At 31.1% G+C, this 14,603-nt stretch overlaps 1 protein-coding gene across 2 annotated transcripts; it reads right to left on the reverse strand.

The window, feature by feature from the left end:
- Positions 1–2,980: 2,980 nt before the first annotated feature.
- Positions 2,981–12,034, reverse strand: LOC145000001 (putative serine/threonine-protein kinase PBL7). Of its 2 annotated transcripts, XR_013661081.1 has the most exons (5): positions 10,996–12,034; positions 10,512–10,640; positions 8,622–8,722; positions 5,743–5,943; positions 3,398–3,508 (listed from the first exon to the last, which is right to left on the reverse strand). XR_013661081.1 is itself a non-coding variant. In XM_078959141.1 (4 exons), exons 1-4 carry the CDS (start codon positions 11,908–11,910, stop codon positions 3,157–3,159), a joined length of 1,497 nt encoding a protein of 498 aa, XP_078815267.1. In that variant the 5' UTR covers positions 11,911–12,032; the 3' UTR covers positions 2,981–3,156. The 2 variants fall into 2 exon arrangements, 1 of the variants encoding a protein (XP_078815267.1); XM_078959141.1 differs by lacking the exon at positions 5,743–5,943 and having other exon boundaries at positions 2,981–3,508; positions 10,996–12,032.
- Positions 12,035–14,603: the final 2,569 nt, after the last annotated feature.

The following is a 14,603-nucleotide window of genomic DNA, read 5'->3' on the forward strand; positions in this document are numbered from 1 at the left end:
ACTTAAATTTTCATAAATAGGTTGTTTAACAAATGGATAACCAAACTTCTTTTATAAGAAAATATAGGATTTTCTTGGGAAACAACTTTTCATAAATCAAAGGAACATTTTCTTTCACCAGAATCAACCACTTATGAACTCACCAGCTTTATGCTAATATTTCTAAAACTGCTTGTATTCTCAGGTTCATGTTAGACAGGTTTCATGCTTGATTTTGGAGAAGACGGTGCATATAGAAGTCTCGTCTATACTTTTGTTTATACTGATGTATTTAAAAACTATGTATTTCTCCGCTTTTAAACAAATGTAAATATTCTTATGTAATGTAATGGTTGTGTTTATTATGCTTACTATGTACAATGGTTGTGATACTACGCATGACGTCCTCTGCCCCGGAACGTTTCTGCCGTTAGTTTCGGGGTGTGACAATACCGAATGGGAGGTTAGTTCCCGGTTACCTGTTGAAACATACAAAAGATGAGTCCAACTCCTGGCTATGCTCGATGGTTACCGGTTGAAAGATACCGAGGATTATGCATTATTTGGCATGAGTATGATGGGGGAACTCACTAAGCTTTGTGTTTACGGTTTTCAGTTTTGGTTTCAAGTACCTCTTCATGTAAGGGGAAGGAGCCGGCAGGATAGCAGCGCATCACACACATATGATTTCGCATTTGAGAACCCTGAGATTGTACTCTAACACTATAGTATCAGACATGATGGTTTTTAAAAAAAAAAACATGTAACTATGATTTTGTGGTTTGATGTGATATCAGTAATGTTTTACTCAAACAGTTTTACAAGTATTATAATTAAAAACAAAATTTTTGGTCTCGATTTTTGGGGTGTTACATTAGACTAGTTAATCAACTAAACCATGGTAAGCCAAGTGGTCCAAAAATATTGTACATGACTTATAATATGATACCATGTCATATAATGACTAATTTTCTACTTCTTATAATATTGTTATCATATAACAATACTTTTTCTCTAAGTAAATACAAAATTTGAATTTATTTATTAATAACAAATTATTAAATAAGTATTCAATAACTACCAACTTGATTAAAGTGTGACCCTATAGGATCATATGTCACTAATAATGTCACTCAATAATGATTCTTAAACATATAGATACAACACATAGATACTTTAGGTTGTATGTGCCCAAATTCTTAATGGTTATCTATTTTCCGCTATGTGAATTTTTGTTGTAACATATAAAACACATCAAACTTCCCGTCTACGGGATGATGCATCATACCATCCGTTGAGCGTCCAGTATTATGTCAAATCATATCTTTAGTTGTGACATTATAGGATCATATGTCATTAATAATGTCACTCAATAATGATTCTTGAGCATATAAATATAACACACAGATACTTTAGGTTGTATGTGCCCAAATTCTTAATGGTTAAGTATTTTCCGCTATGTGCATTTTTGTTGTAACATATAAAACACATCAGACTTCCCGTGTACGTGATGATGCAACATACCATCCGTTGAGCGTCCAATATTATGTCAAATCATATCTTTAGTTGTGAATCTAGAACTATACAGTCGTTGAAGTCTTGTAGTCAAAGGAAAGTACTGCAACACGTTTTGTGGTACACTCTTCCCCTATGTGGTTGTGTCCATACATATACTCTCTTTAAACAAGTAAATTGGCATTTTATACATACAATATCAATTTCATATAACCCTAAACAAATAACACAATCATACAATGACCAAACAAGTAACACAATCAGACAATTATACAAGGACAAATTTCAATTTTATATAAACCTATACATAAAATTTAAATTTCAACAAAAGTTATGTTCTTCTTGTTGTGATGGTCGGATTCCGGTGATCGGATTTGATGGTGGTCCTCCGGTGGTGGCTGGTGGTCATTGGAAAATCACAAAGTCAGAAAAGAAAAAAAAAAAAAAGGAAAAAAACCACTCAATCCTTACTTGTTGTGGTGAAGGAGAGAAGCTGGAAGGAGTTGTCGGTAGCCGAAGGTGGTGAAGGAACGATGGTGGTGAACAAGTTCAAAGCCAAACAAAAAAAACCGAAATTTTGAGTTAAAAAGTTGAGCAATCAAGAAAACAAGGCCCAAAAATGTACCAGCTGCTCGTCGCTGGTGGTGAAGGGACAATATTTGTCGTTGCAGATCAAGAGAGAAACATCGATCTCGTGCGTTAAAAATGAACGATACACAAATGTCTCTCTTAGGGTAAAACTATATGTCGACGACAAGTCGTCAATATAGGGTTTACATAAAGACATCCTTTCATTTGTTTGCTGAAATAACAGAAATATAAAAAATAAAAAAGTTGAGCCGACAACAAGTCGTTGGCATAGCTATTTCACACGGATTGCCATGTGGCATGTCGACGACATGCTGCCGGGATAGCTTTCAAAAGAACTACGTCGTTTCGATTTTCTACACCATGGAATGAAAATAAATGAAAATACCATTTTCCGTAACCTAGCTATACCGAAAACATGTCGTCCACATAGGTTTTCAGAAGACCTCAAAAAATCATCCCGTATTATATGTTGTGACGACATGTGGTCATCATAGCTTTTCTGGTCAAAGTTGGCAAAAGCTATGGTGACGACATATCGTCAGCATAGCCCTACTTTTAGCGACGATAATTTTCGTCGAGATAGATGTCGTCACCTTGGGCTGTTGTTCTTGAAGTGACATTTTGTTAACATCTCCATGTGACCATCTATCTTTATGATGAATATTATTCCTTTTAACTTAATTGATATTTTAATATTGGAGGTTGCTTGAGAATGAAATGACCAAACTTTTCCACATTTTTCAAGTTTCTGTTCTTGAAATTGATGATGGATCACAATTATCATCTCAAAAAGCGAAAAGAATATGAACTTTACAAATAATTATCAGATTTAACATGTCATGATTGCTTCAATAAATATCATTGAGGGGGAAAACTGCAAAGGAGGCAATTTGACTGAATAAAAGTGCATGGCACATTCCACTTCATAAATTTAGCAACGTATTTGTTTTTCCATTATTGTTCAGTGTACAAGCCAAGGTTTCTTAAGCTAAAAGTTGTCCCCAATCTGCTAGCTTGTGCAAATAAATCAAAATCTTAAGAAAATGAAGTAAATAAAACAAATTTATTCTGTCAATCTACATACTCCATAGGCTTAAATTCAATGCCTTCAAGATAGAACATCGTACGTGAGTACTGAGTTGGTAGCATAAACTCAATCCCAAAATCATAATCCTTGCGATGGCTGGTAAATTGATATAGTCGAGACATTAGCCATCCATTTCCTCTCTCAAGCGTCAGGCATGAAGTTGAATAGTTCGTCTCACTATTCAATTTCCATTTGAAGGGTACATGTGTATCCTTGTTCATATTATCACATTTGAAAACAAGGTAAACGGTGTATGTGACATTTGATGTCAAGAACTGAGTTCTCCCACTTATTTTGAAACCATAGTACAATATACCCGATTGGATATTTGAAAACCTGCAAATATCACAATTGCTTTTACTACCCATAAATTATCACGTTTCATTTCTTAATTAAAAAAATCAAATTTGGTTATCAATGGCATATAATTTGTAGAGACAACTAAGCTCTTATAAAATTGATGAATGACCATAGAGATTACATTACTACTAAATAGGAAGCAAAAACTTAAACCGGCCCAAAAAGGCCATGGGCCTAACAAATGTTCAAAAATAAAACCCAAAAAATGTCAATAATAAAACATAAAATCGTCCACAACTTCACATAAAAAGTGTTTCGGGAATCAAAATAGGTAACTCCTTATGAACCATATCACTATGTGCTCCTTCTTTTAGTCTTTGATTTATTGGTTGTGGGCATAAAACAGAGCCTGTAGCTAGAGTTATACCCGCTTTAGCGCATAAAACATCTTTTATAGTCTGATCATGACATCTAGTAACATAAGAGCCTGATCCTCGACCCTAGTGCAACGTGTATGTGATGCACGATTTTGTGAAAGTGAGGTGACAGAGAGCACCAACTAAACTATGGTATAGAGGTCGGATCTTCTTGAGGGCCACGAGGGTTGTGGTCCACCCTTTTTTTTTTGTCACAACTAGTCCATAAGTATTAAAAAAAATTATATATTAAGCCTAAAACTATAAATTTTGATTATGACCCCTCCTGTTCTCTAATTTTTATACATATTATACTTTTAGCCCCCTCAAATCAAAAGTTCAAGATCCGTCATTGAATGGGATCCTCCTGAGAATGGAGTTGGTAACAATCAAAGTAGCAACACTTTGCAATATTGAACGTTTTTTTGTTTAGTTATAATGTTGCTATAGTTTTTTTGATTATGAGACTTACTCTTGACGACACAACTAACTAAAATGCCCAAAAAATATGTCTACGGATCCAAGCTGATCATTTCAAAATTTTGTTTTAACGCCAAATTTATCCAATTTTAAGGGTGTTTTTCGAGGACGTAGTGGTTAAAATGTCATTAACATTGAGAAGTAGTAGGGAAGGACATTGTTGCATTTATAGATTAAAATAGAAATGTCACTCGTATTATATTTAGTGAAATAACGCGACTTTAGTAATGCACTCACATAGTTGTGCTAAGATGGGTATGAGAACCAAGCATTTGGTGCACGTATACGATTTCATGGCGATAGTCGTAAAGATATGCATTTGTATCATCAAATTGATTTCTGTCTAATTTGAGACCCATAACAAAGCCAAGAAATGTCCAAATCATATCATAGCCAGATTGAATACATGACTAAACGTGTCATCATAATCAATCCAAACTCTTGGACAATTCTATTTGTAATGAGACATGCTTTATAACATTCAAGAGTTCCATCAACTTTAAATTTTTGATGGAAAAGCGAATACATTCAAACGATGTTATGTCTCATAGGTCGGGGGTACTAGTTCTCAAGTTTCCAATTTAAGTAATACATTATATTTTGAAGTCATAGATTCAGTCTGATGATCGAAGTGAATGTTGGGTTTAATAAGCGCACTTTTAGCTTGCTTTTGTAAAGGTTGTGATAGATGAAAGCATGAGGAAGTGGGCCAACAAAGGGTTGTAAGTAGCATCTTGTTGTGTATGAACTATGACTTAAGTTTGAGAGTTGTCATTGGATTTTGGTTTTGCTAAGACCATCTTCGATTCCATTTTTACTTCCCTCGTAAATAAACTAAAAAAAAAAAAAAAATAGGGAAGAGGATTTAATAAGGTAATTAACTTTTCAGTTTGTTAACATCCGAGTAACTATCTTTTTTTTTGTACAGATCTAGGTAACGAATTTTTTGGAAGTGTTAACATATGACCATTATGACCGACTGTATACAACCGGTCATAATGGTTATATATGAACACTTTCAAAAAGTTCGTTACTTAGATGTGTACAAAAAAAAATAGTTACCTAGAAGTGAATAAACCGAAGAGGTAAGAGTAAATTACATGAATGGTCCCTGTAGTTTGGGTAATTTGTGTTTGGTCTCTAACTTATTTTTTAACTTGGATGATCCCTACTATTTGTTTATGGTGTGTGTTTGGTCCCTATTATACCTCAAAAGACTATTGTGCTCTTTTTTAATTTTTTTTTTTTTGTTAATATTCTTATTTATGTATTTATTTTTTTTTATATATTTTGAAACATTGATAGACCTCATATAGTTGTATCTCCTCACCCTAAACCTGAAACTATATTCGAGAAATTTAAGCTCGGTCCTACCAGTCACAATTCGATCTCTCATGCTCCTCAACTTCTTTTTCATTTCCATCTTTAATGGCATTAACGTCTTCACTATCCATTCTTTTTTCGGTCCTTCAACTATGGTGAACCAATCCAACACCCCTTCTATTGGCTTGTAGTGGTGGAAAATTCAATGAAGAGATAGTGTGTTGTTGTGTTGGTTCGCCGGAGTTGAAGGACCTAAAAAAGAAAGAATAGTGAAGATGTTGATGTCGAGTCTATTAATTTTTTAAAATATATAAAAAATAAATATATAAATAACAAAATTAATTAAAAAAATAAATTAAAAAATGGCACAATAGTCTTTTGAGAATTTGAGGTAAGACAAGGACCAAACACAGAACAAAAATAAATAGTAGGGAATATCCAAGTGAAAAAATTAGTTATGGATCAAATGCACAAATTATCCAAACTATCGGGACCATTCGTGTAATTTAATTTTACATTTTTGGTGTGTTCACATCTGAGTAACAATCTATTTTTTGTACACATCTAGGTAACAAACTTTTTAGAAGTGTTCACATATGACTATTATTACCGGTTATAATTTGATGTAACCTACTACAGCCGGTCATAATTAGCATATTTTAACACTTCTAAAAAATTCGTTACCTAGATGTGTACAAAAAAATGATAGTTACCTATATATGAAAAAACCAAAAAGTTAGTTACCTTGTTAAGTCCATTGTCCAAAAAAATAATGTAAATAGTGTTTCATTTTGGATTCTATTTAAATTTTTATCCCAAAAGTATATTGATATTATATATACATTTTTGTAACTTCTATATATTATTGAACACACTTGTCTATTAATTATATTTTAACAAATATATATTGTATTGTTTTTTATTACAATAATATTATAAATTATATTACCATCAAATTATAACAAAATAAATTGTTTATATATAATAAATTTGAATGAATTGTTAATTTATTACAAATAAATGTGAAATAAACAAGCTTATATTTATAAAAAAAATATTATATATTTTGTAATACGTCATATCGAACAAGAAATTGTTAGAAATTAGTGTCTTAATCCATCGTCGTTTCAGCCTCTATCAGCAGCATTTTTTTTACGATAAGATCCCGTTCATATTTAATTATCATATTATTAAAATAATTCATATAGTCATTATGTTTTATAGTATTGTATGTTTTAGTATAATATCTTATTTGTAAGATATATTTTTATTTTAAGCTTTTCTAAAATATGTTACTTTGTTTCAAATCCTTAGTATGTATTAAATTTTTTATATGAATTCAATAAATAAATACTAAATTTATTAATTAATATAATTTAATATATAATAAGATCTTTCAAATACTAAATAGTACATTTAAATTACAATTATCATATATAAAAATAAACTAGAAATATATAAAATAAAAATATAATTAGTATACTTGTTTGGGAATTTTTCAAAATAATATAAATTTTTAGTATAATTTTTTGGGGAGTTTTTTTCAAGATAATATAAATTTTCAGTGTACAACCCTTAAAATCATTTGTAGAGCCCTGAAGATTTTGTCATGTAATAAAATCAACATATCCACTTCTTTATTTTTTTGACAAATTCGAAATTTTCAACTAACCCATGTGCGTGCATTCTATATTTTAATCACGGTCACAGCTTTTGTCTTTATCTCACTTTCTTTCAACATTTCAGTATTGAATATGAACATTTACGAATTCGTTTAAGTTTTAAAATCACAGCTTAATATTTTTGCTCTTTAAAAAAGTAACGGCATATAGAGAATAATCAACTTTAAATCTTGAGAAAATATTGATCTTCTAGTCTCTTTGGTGGGAAAACAAAAACCATCAAATCATTCGTATTACTAATAAGACACCCCTTAGATACCTTGGACAAACTGTGGGTTTTAGTCAACCTATACGATTTCTTGGAACAAAAACTCTGATTTCAACAATTTTCACTTTTTTAATATCTTGAGAAATTTTTTGCTTAGGCACTTGGATCTTTTCATATATACTCTTCTTCTTCTCCTACTTCCTTTTCAAAAATTTTAAATTCAAATTCGAACCTATATATCGAGGAGACTCATCATACTTCTCGACTTGACTTCCATAAGCTTTCGGAATCTGAATTGTTCGGTTTTGGTACTTCTGATCATCTTAATTGTTAGTTTTCAATATGGTTTCATACTTTCATACCTTCCATGGAATTACTATATTTAGAAGAAACATCAGGTTGAGTTCTTGTAGAAGTGTGACAACCATCAAGAACGTTCACTTGTTAATTTTATGATAATGTTTTGGAGTCAAACTTCCAAAACATAAGATTCAAATTCATAATTTTTAATACTTCTTAGTTCAGAATTGTTAATGGCGAAGTTTTTGTTACATCGGTGATATTGGTGTTAGGTGAAAATGATAATCTTATTCTATAATGCAAAACCGGTCAATAGCTTTACCAAACACAATCGAGTCATTAGGCAACTTAAAGGTTCTTAAAAGTTCAGTGTTTCTACCAAAGTGTATAAATAGAAAGTAATTTGCGCTAATTAACTAGGGAACGATGTACATCACATAAATACACAATATAATAGATAATATAATACTCTAACAGTCACCTATTTTTTCACATACACAAAATAATAGATGCATATATATAGTACTCTGATAGTCACCTTTTGTGGTATAATTTTTAGATGTTTATTAGTTAAAATCGAAAACTTTAGAATATGACAGAAAATAAGTTTTAAAGAATTTGTTTAGCAATTTATAAATTAAACGAGACAAAATCATAACAAATCATTTCATGAGGAAAAGGCTTAGAAGGAAGGCACTCTCCAGTCAACATATTAACTAGCTAGAAGAAAATGCACTAACCTTGAATCATCTGCGGTGTCGGATACAAACCACCCCCCAGAGACGCATTTTACAGCAGATATCATTTCTCGAATTCTTCCATTCTTATTTACTGAAACCCACTGTTTATAAACATATTCAAAATAAAAATCATTTAAAATATGGTATATAAATAACGGAAAACTACAATAAAGTCCTTATATACTGGATTCATAATCGATTCAGTCTTTATATATTCTTTTTATTTAATTAAGTCTCAAATACCGGTAAATGTAATCGTATTCAATTTAACCATTTGATCCGGTCAACAGGTCATCGAATTTTCAAAAATTATATTTTCGGTCCAGATTTCAAAATTTATTACAAATTTGGTCCAAATTTTACACTTTTGATCCAGATTTTAAATTTTTTTTTCAAATTTGATCCAAAATTTACACTTTTTGCCTAAATTTTAGAATTTTATTATGAATTCATCATAACTTTAGTCTTTTTTACAACTTTTTCTCTCAAAAGTTTGTTTCTAATATGTTTTTTCTTTAAAACTCATATTTATAAAAAAAATATATGTATTTTCACATACAAATCTTATTTTTTCTATATAAAACTTTTTTTAATTTTTTTTTTTGTATATGAAGTTTCTAATTATAAAAATAGGTTTGGATTATTTGTGTGATTTCTCTTAAAAAATCAATTAAGAAATTAAAAGTAACCCTAAATTATACTATTAAATTATAGTTTGTCAAAAACTAGTTACACTAGTTACCCTAAATTAAAAGTAACCCTAAATTATACTATTGATATAGATATTTTAGTATGTGTTCTATTTAGTGTGTATTCTTTTTTCTATGAGATTTTAATATAATTGTTTATATGTATTTTTCAATCTGTTGCAGGTTCGTAAATTAAATCATACCTTCGATCACATATATATGACAAAAGGTATGTAAAGTTGTTCTAATATCATATATAACAATCCATATTGATTTTAGTAGGAGTTGTAACTATCAAAGTTTATAATACTTTTTTACATTTGTTAAATGTCAATTTCTAACAAAAACCTCCTTATCGACAAATAACAATTGCTCCATTCTAGATAGTTATTTTTTGTTATTACAACAAAAAAAATTGACACATGAATCTGATTTTATAAAAAAGTTTAAATAAAGAAATCCAAAGTGATGATGAACTATATGTATGAATATGTATTCAGCGAGAAACAAAAAATATGAAGTTTTCAATATGTAGCATCTTCTATTATTTAAACTTTTCTTATAAATGTGATTAAAGAACAAATAAATAATATTAAAATGAATGTAACTAGTTTTTGACAAACTATAATTTAATAGTATAATTTAGGGTTACTTTTAATTTCTTAATTGATTTTTAAGAGAAATCACACAAATAATCCAAACCTATTTTTATAATTAGATATTTCATATACAAAAAAGTTTTTTAAAAAAGTTTTTATATAGAAAATATAAGATTTTTTTGTGAAAATATGTTTTTTTGTATAAATATGAGTTTTAAAGAAAAAACATATTAGAAACTAACTTTTGAGAAAAAAAGTTGTAAAGAAAACTAAAGTTAGGATGAATTCATAATAAAAATCCTAAAATTTAGACAAAAAGGGTAAATTTTGGACCAAAATTGTAAAAAAATTTAAAATATGGGCCAAAAGTGTATATTTTGTACCAAATTTGTAATAAATTTTGAAATCTGGGCTAAAAATGTAATTTTTGAAAGTTGGATGACCTATTGACCGGGTCAAAGGGTTAAATTGAATACGATTACCGGTATTTGGAACTTAATTAAATAAAAAAAATATAAGGGCTAAATCAATTATAAAGCCAATATGTAAAGATTTTATTGCAGTTTTCCTTATAAATAAACACAATAGAAACAGTTAATTACCGTTTGTCCCCCATCAATAAGAATCCCTTTGGTGAGACGTGAATGGAGTTCCTGATTTGATGTGTAGGATATCGGAGGAATTGCAAGCTTGGCAATTTCGAGTAGTGCACTGTTTTCTGGATTAAAGTTCTACAAATAATAATAAGAGTAAATTAATGAAATCTTCCCTGTAATTTGATCAAAATTTTACGTTTGGTCCCTAATTTTTTTTTGCACTCCGATCATCCTTGAGGTTTGATTTTATTGCGTTTTTTTATCGTTTACATACATAAAGTAAGGAACCAAACATGCAATTTTGACCAAACCATAGGAACGAAAAACGTAACAAAATCAAACCAAAGGGACGATCCGATTGTAAAAAAAAGTTTAGGGACCAAACGTATAATTTTGATCAAATGTTAGGGATGGTTTCATTAATTTATAAAAATAATAATAATGTCATTGTCATATATGTCTTGAAACATAGAAGATGAAGTAAACTTACTTGTTGTTCAAGTGCCACTTCAAGGTTTTTCAAGATCTCCGCCATTGTTGGTCGAACTTCAAAGCTTCGACTTAAACATCGATTGGCAATAGCTGAAAACGTCACTAATGAATCCTTATTTATTTGCTCTTTCAAACCCGGGCAAATAATGTTATCTAGCTTGTTCTTATCGCAACAAATTTTCCATCTAGGCACTAAAATATTAATCAACTGACCATTACGATATTCACAACATAACCTCCCACACATCACTTCAAACAATACTACTCCAAAAGAGTACACGTCAGACTCTTTACATAGAAACCCTGTTTCGATATACACTGGATCACAATATCCAGGTGTTCCAACACCATTAGAGATAACATATGTTCGAGGTTGGTTAGCCGGAGCCACTTTTGAAAGGCCAAAGTCGGAAACTTTAGGAGTCCATTCCGCATCAAGAAGGATGTTTGCGCTTTTAATATCTCGATGGAGTACTCTTCGTTGTGTCATTCTGGGATCATGAAGGTAGGTTAGAGCACGTGCAACACCAACACATATTTTAAGGCGTTGGTTCCATGTGAGACGAGGGTTAGAGAGATAGCGATCAAGGCTCCCACGAGATAGATATTCATATACAAGGATTCTTTCTTCTCCTTCAATGCAAAAGCCTAAAAGTGAGATCAGATTTTCATGTTTGCAATCTGAAAGCAACATGATCTCCTTCCAGAACTCGGTGTTTCCTTGTCCAAATCTTGGATCTAAGCGCTTGAAAGCAACCACAGCTCGGCGCCCAGAAGAGAGAGTGAGTTTTCCTTTGTACACCGGTCCAAACCCACCACCCCCGATCTTCATGTCGACACCGAAGTTTTCTGTGGCGTCTTTTATATCTTTTAGACGAATTTTGAGGTGATCAAACTCGTTCATCGGAGACATTATGTGACTTGAAGATATAAGTTAGAGGAGATAAGAAAGAGGTGGAGGGTTTCATAACTCATAAGTGACTTTAAACCTACGTTCACAGATCTGAAAAAGTAGGAAACACATGCCCCCTCCCAATCTTTTTTTTTTCTTCTATAAAAAAAGACTCTTTTGGGTCAACGTCCCACCTACCCCCAATCTTTTTTTCGTCAATAAAAAAAAGACTCTTTTGGGTCAACGTTTCTAATTGAATGGATTGCAATATTCATCTTAATGGGAGATTATATAGGCAGAGAAGAAATTGCACCTTTTGTACATCTAAAATGCGTTAAAAAAACATGTAGAAATATCATCATTTTATAAAGCTTTAATTAAACTATAATAGTCTGATACACTCAAGCAACCATTTGTAGTTTACGTTTTTATTATTTGAAATATATATATATATATATATATATATATATATATATATATATATATATATATATATATATATATATATATATATATATATATATAAAAGGAAATGATCAAATGAAAACAACTAAAAGGTTGAGAACGCGAGAACGGGTATATTCAGTTATGATTTCATGTATTCATTTGTGGAGAAATGATAATTTTTTACGCACAATCAACATGAATATACTTTTTCTCTTCAATTGAAATTAAATGTGTAAAAATTTATTATTTCTCCACAAATGAATAAATGGAATTACAAATGAATATACTTTGTTCTCGCATTGTCAACGTTTTTGGTGTTCTCATTTGATCCTACTCCTATATATATATATATATATATATATATATATATATATATATATATATATATATATATATATATATATATATATATATATATATATATATATATAAACTCTTCTAACATTAATACAATACAATGGCTTAAAAGTGTGACATTAAAATAAAAATCACTGATATTGACATTTTGAAATGGTTATTTCCGTATGTACATAAAGATTTTAGGAAAAATGTTTGGTAAAAAATAGAAAAAACTTATTATGTTTCTGTATAATAAAATATTAATTATTGAAAATACATATAAGGGTGTCATGTTACCGAAATCTTGTACGTACTTTTTCCAAATTTTTTCTCTTTTGTACCAATAAATTTTAAAAATAATTTTATATTCATATCCGAAATGACCATTTTGGAATGTTAAATGTCAACGATTTTTAATCAAATGTCATCCTTTTGGTTATTGTATCGTACTAATTAGTTGGTGATTGATCATCCCTTTTCGATTATTAACAGTTGGCTAGTCAGCCACATGGTAGAAAGTCCTAAAATACTTTTATTATAAAAAGTTACCTTCTTGGTCATTAAAGTTTACATAAACGTAGAGTGAACAAACAACAAACTAAACAACTGCCCATTTTTGATGGAAAACTAATTTTTTAAATACAACATGTAGAGATCTTATGGTCATAAAATTATTATGCATGTCTCGTCAAACTTTATTGAAGAGCTCCACGACATCTGGAACAAGGAAATTAAAAGTATCGAATGAGAAAGTTATAAACGTGTGTTGATTTTCAAGTATGATTTCTCATGATTTTCCACTTTGCATGAGGCAACGTTTAAAACATTCTACTCCATAATGAAAACCCTACGTGTAACATCCTGTTTTTGATCGTCTGTGATTTAGGGTTCGAGGGCTGCAACCCGGGCATGAGGAAGCCGCGGGGCTGCGACGAGTTGCTAGAAGCGTAGGGCTTCTCGCCACCTTTCCGTCGATATGAGGTTCGTTGGAAACAAACTTATAATGGGGAAGCTATGATAGTTTGAAGTTTTGGCAAGGTAGGTCCCTTATTTGAGAAAGGTAGCAATTAAGTACGCGGGGCGTACATGTGTGTACGCTTAGCGTACTCATGTGCGTGAAATAGAAGAAGAGTCACCTAGTACGTTGGAGGAATTAGGCCCAGCGTGAAAACTCTAATTTAGGATGTGTCCCTATTTAAAGGACATAAGGGCCTCAATTCTTTCCACCAATCCCAGAAGCAACCCTCTCAAACCCTAATTTCTTGTCCCTTGAGCTTTTGTGTCCATTTGTGAACTATTAAGTGTTCTTGTGGTTTCTTTAGAGTGAAGAAGGAGCTTTAAAGAGGAAGGAGTGGGAGTCCAAGCTTTGGATCTGAGCTTATATATGGCTGGAGCTTCAGTTAGAGGTATAAAGCTTAAAGATTTCTCACCCTTTTGAATAGTGCATCGTTTTAGGTTAGTTTAGGGTTTCGGTCCCAAAGTTGGATTCTTTATGAGATATTGAGCTCCAGAGTTTATTATCAGCTTCTTTGAGTGCTTTTAGTGGTGTAGAGTCATAAAAATCAAGACTTGGACGTTTAAATCAACCCATGCATGAGATATGATCATTTTTGGGAATGGGGAGTGAGAGTTTTGGTGTTTGTGACTTTATTAGCCATGCAAAGGCTTAAAGTCACATATTTTATGGAGTATTAGCCTATAGGAAGTCCATATCTGAGATTTGAGCTAAGGTCTTAACGATTTAAGGCCAAATGAGTAGGAAGAGCAAAACCGGGGCATAAGATGAGAGTAATCCCAGTACGTACAACGTAGGGTCGAGAATCCTCGATGTAAGCATGGCGAAGGACTACACCTAGCGTAGAGGGATTGTACGCATAGTGTACGCGTTACCATTGACTTTTAGGGTTTGGTCAATTTGTGGATTATTA

The sequence above is a fragment of the Lactuca saligna genome, chromosome 6, assembly GCF_052625555.1.
Source record: "Lactuca saligna cultivar CGN05327 chromosome 6, ASM5262555v1, whole genome shotgun sequence".
NCBI lineage: Eukaryota > Viridiplantae > Streptophyta > Magnoliopsida > Asterales > Asteraceae > Lactuca > Lactuca saligna.

Coding starts and splice junctions, on each gene's coding strand:
- LOC145000001 (XM_078959141.1), bottom strand. CDS start 11,910: ATGTCTCCGATGAACGAGTTTGATCACCTCAAAATTCGTCTAAAAGAT. Junction 10,641..10,995: donor AAGTGGCACTTGAACAACAA/GTAAGTTTACTT, acceptor TATTATTTGTAG/AACTTTAATCCAGAAAACAG. Junction 8,723..10,511: donor TTATTGATGGGGGACAAACG/GTAATTAACTGT, acceptor GTTTATAAACAG/TGGGTTTCAGTAAATAAGAA.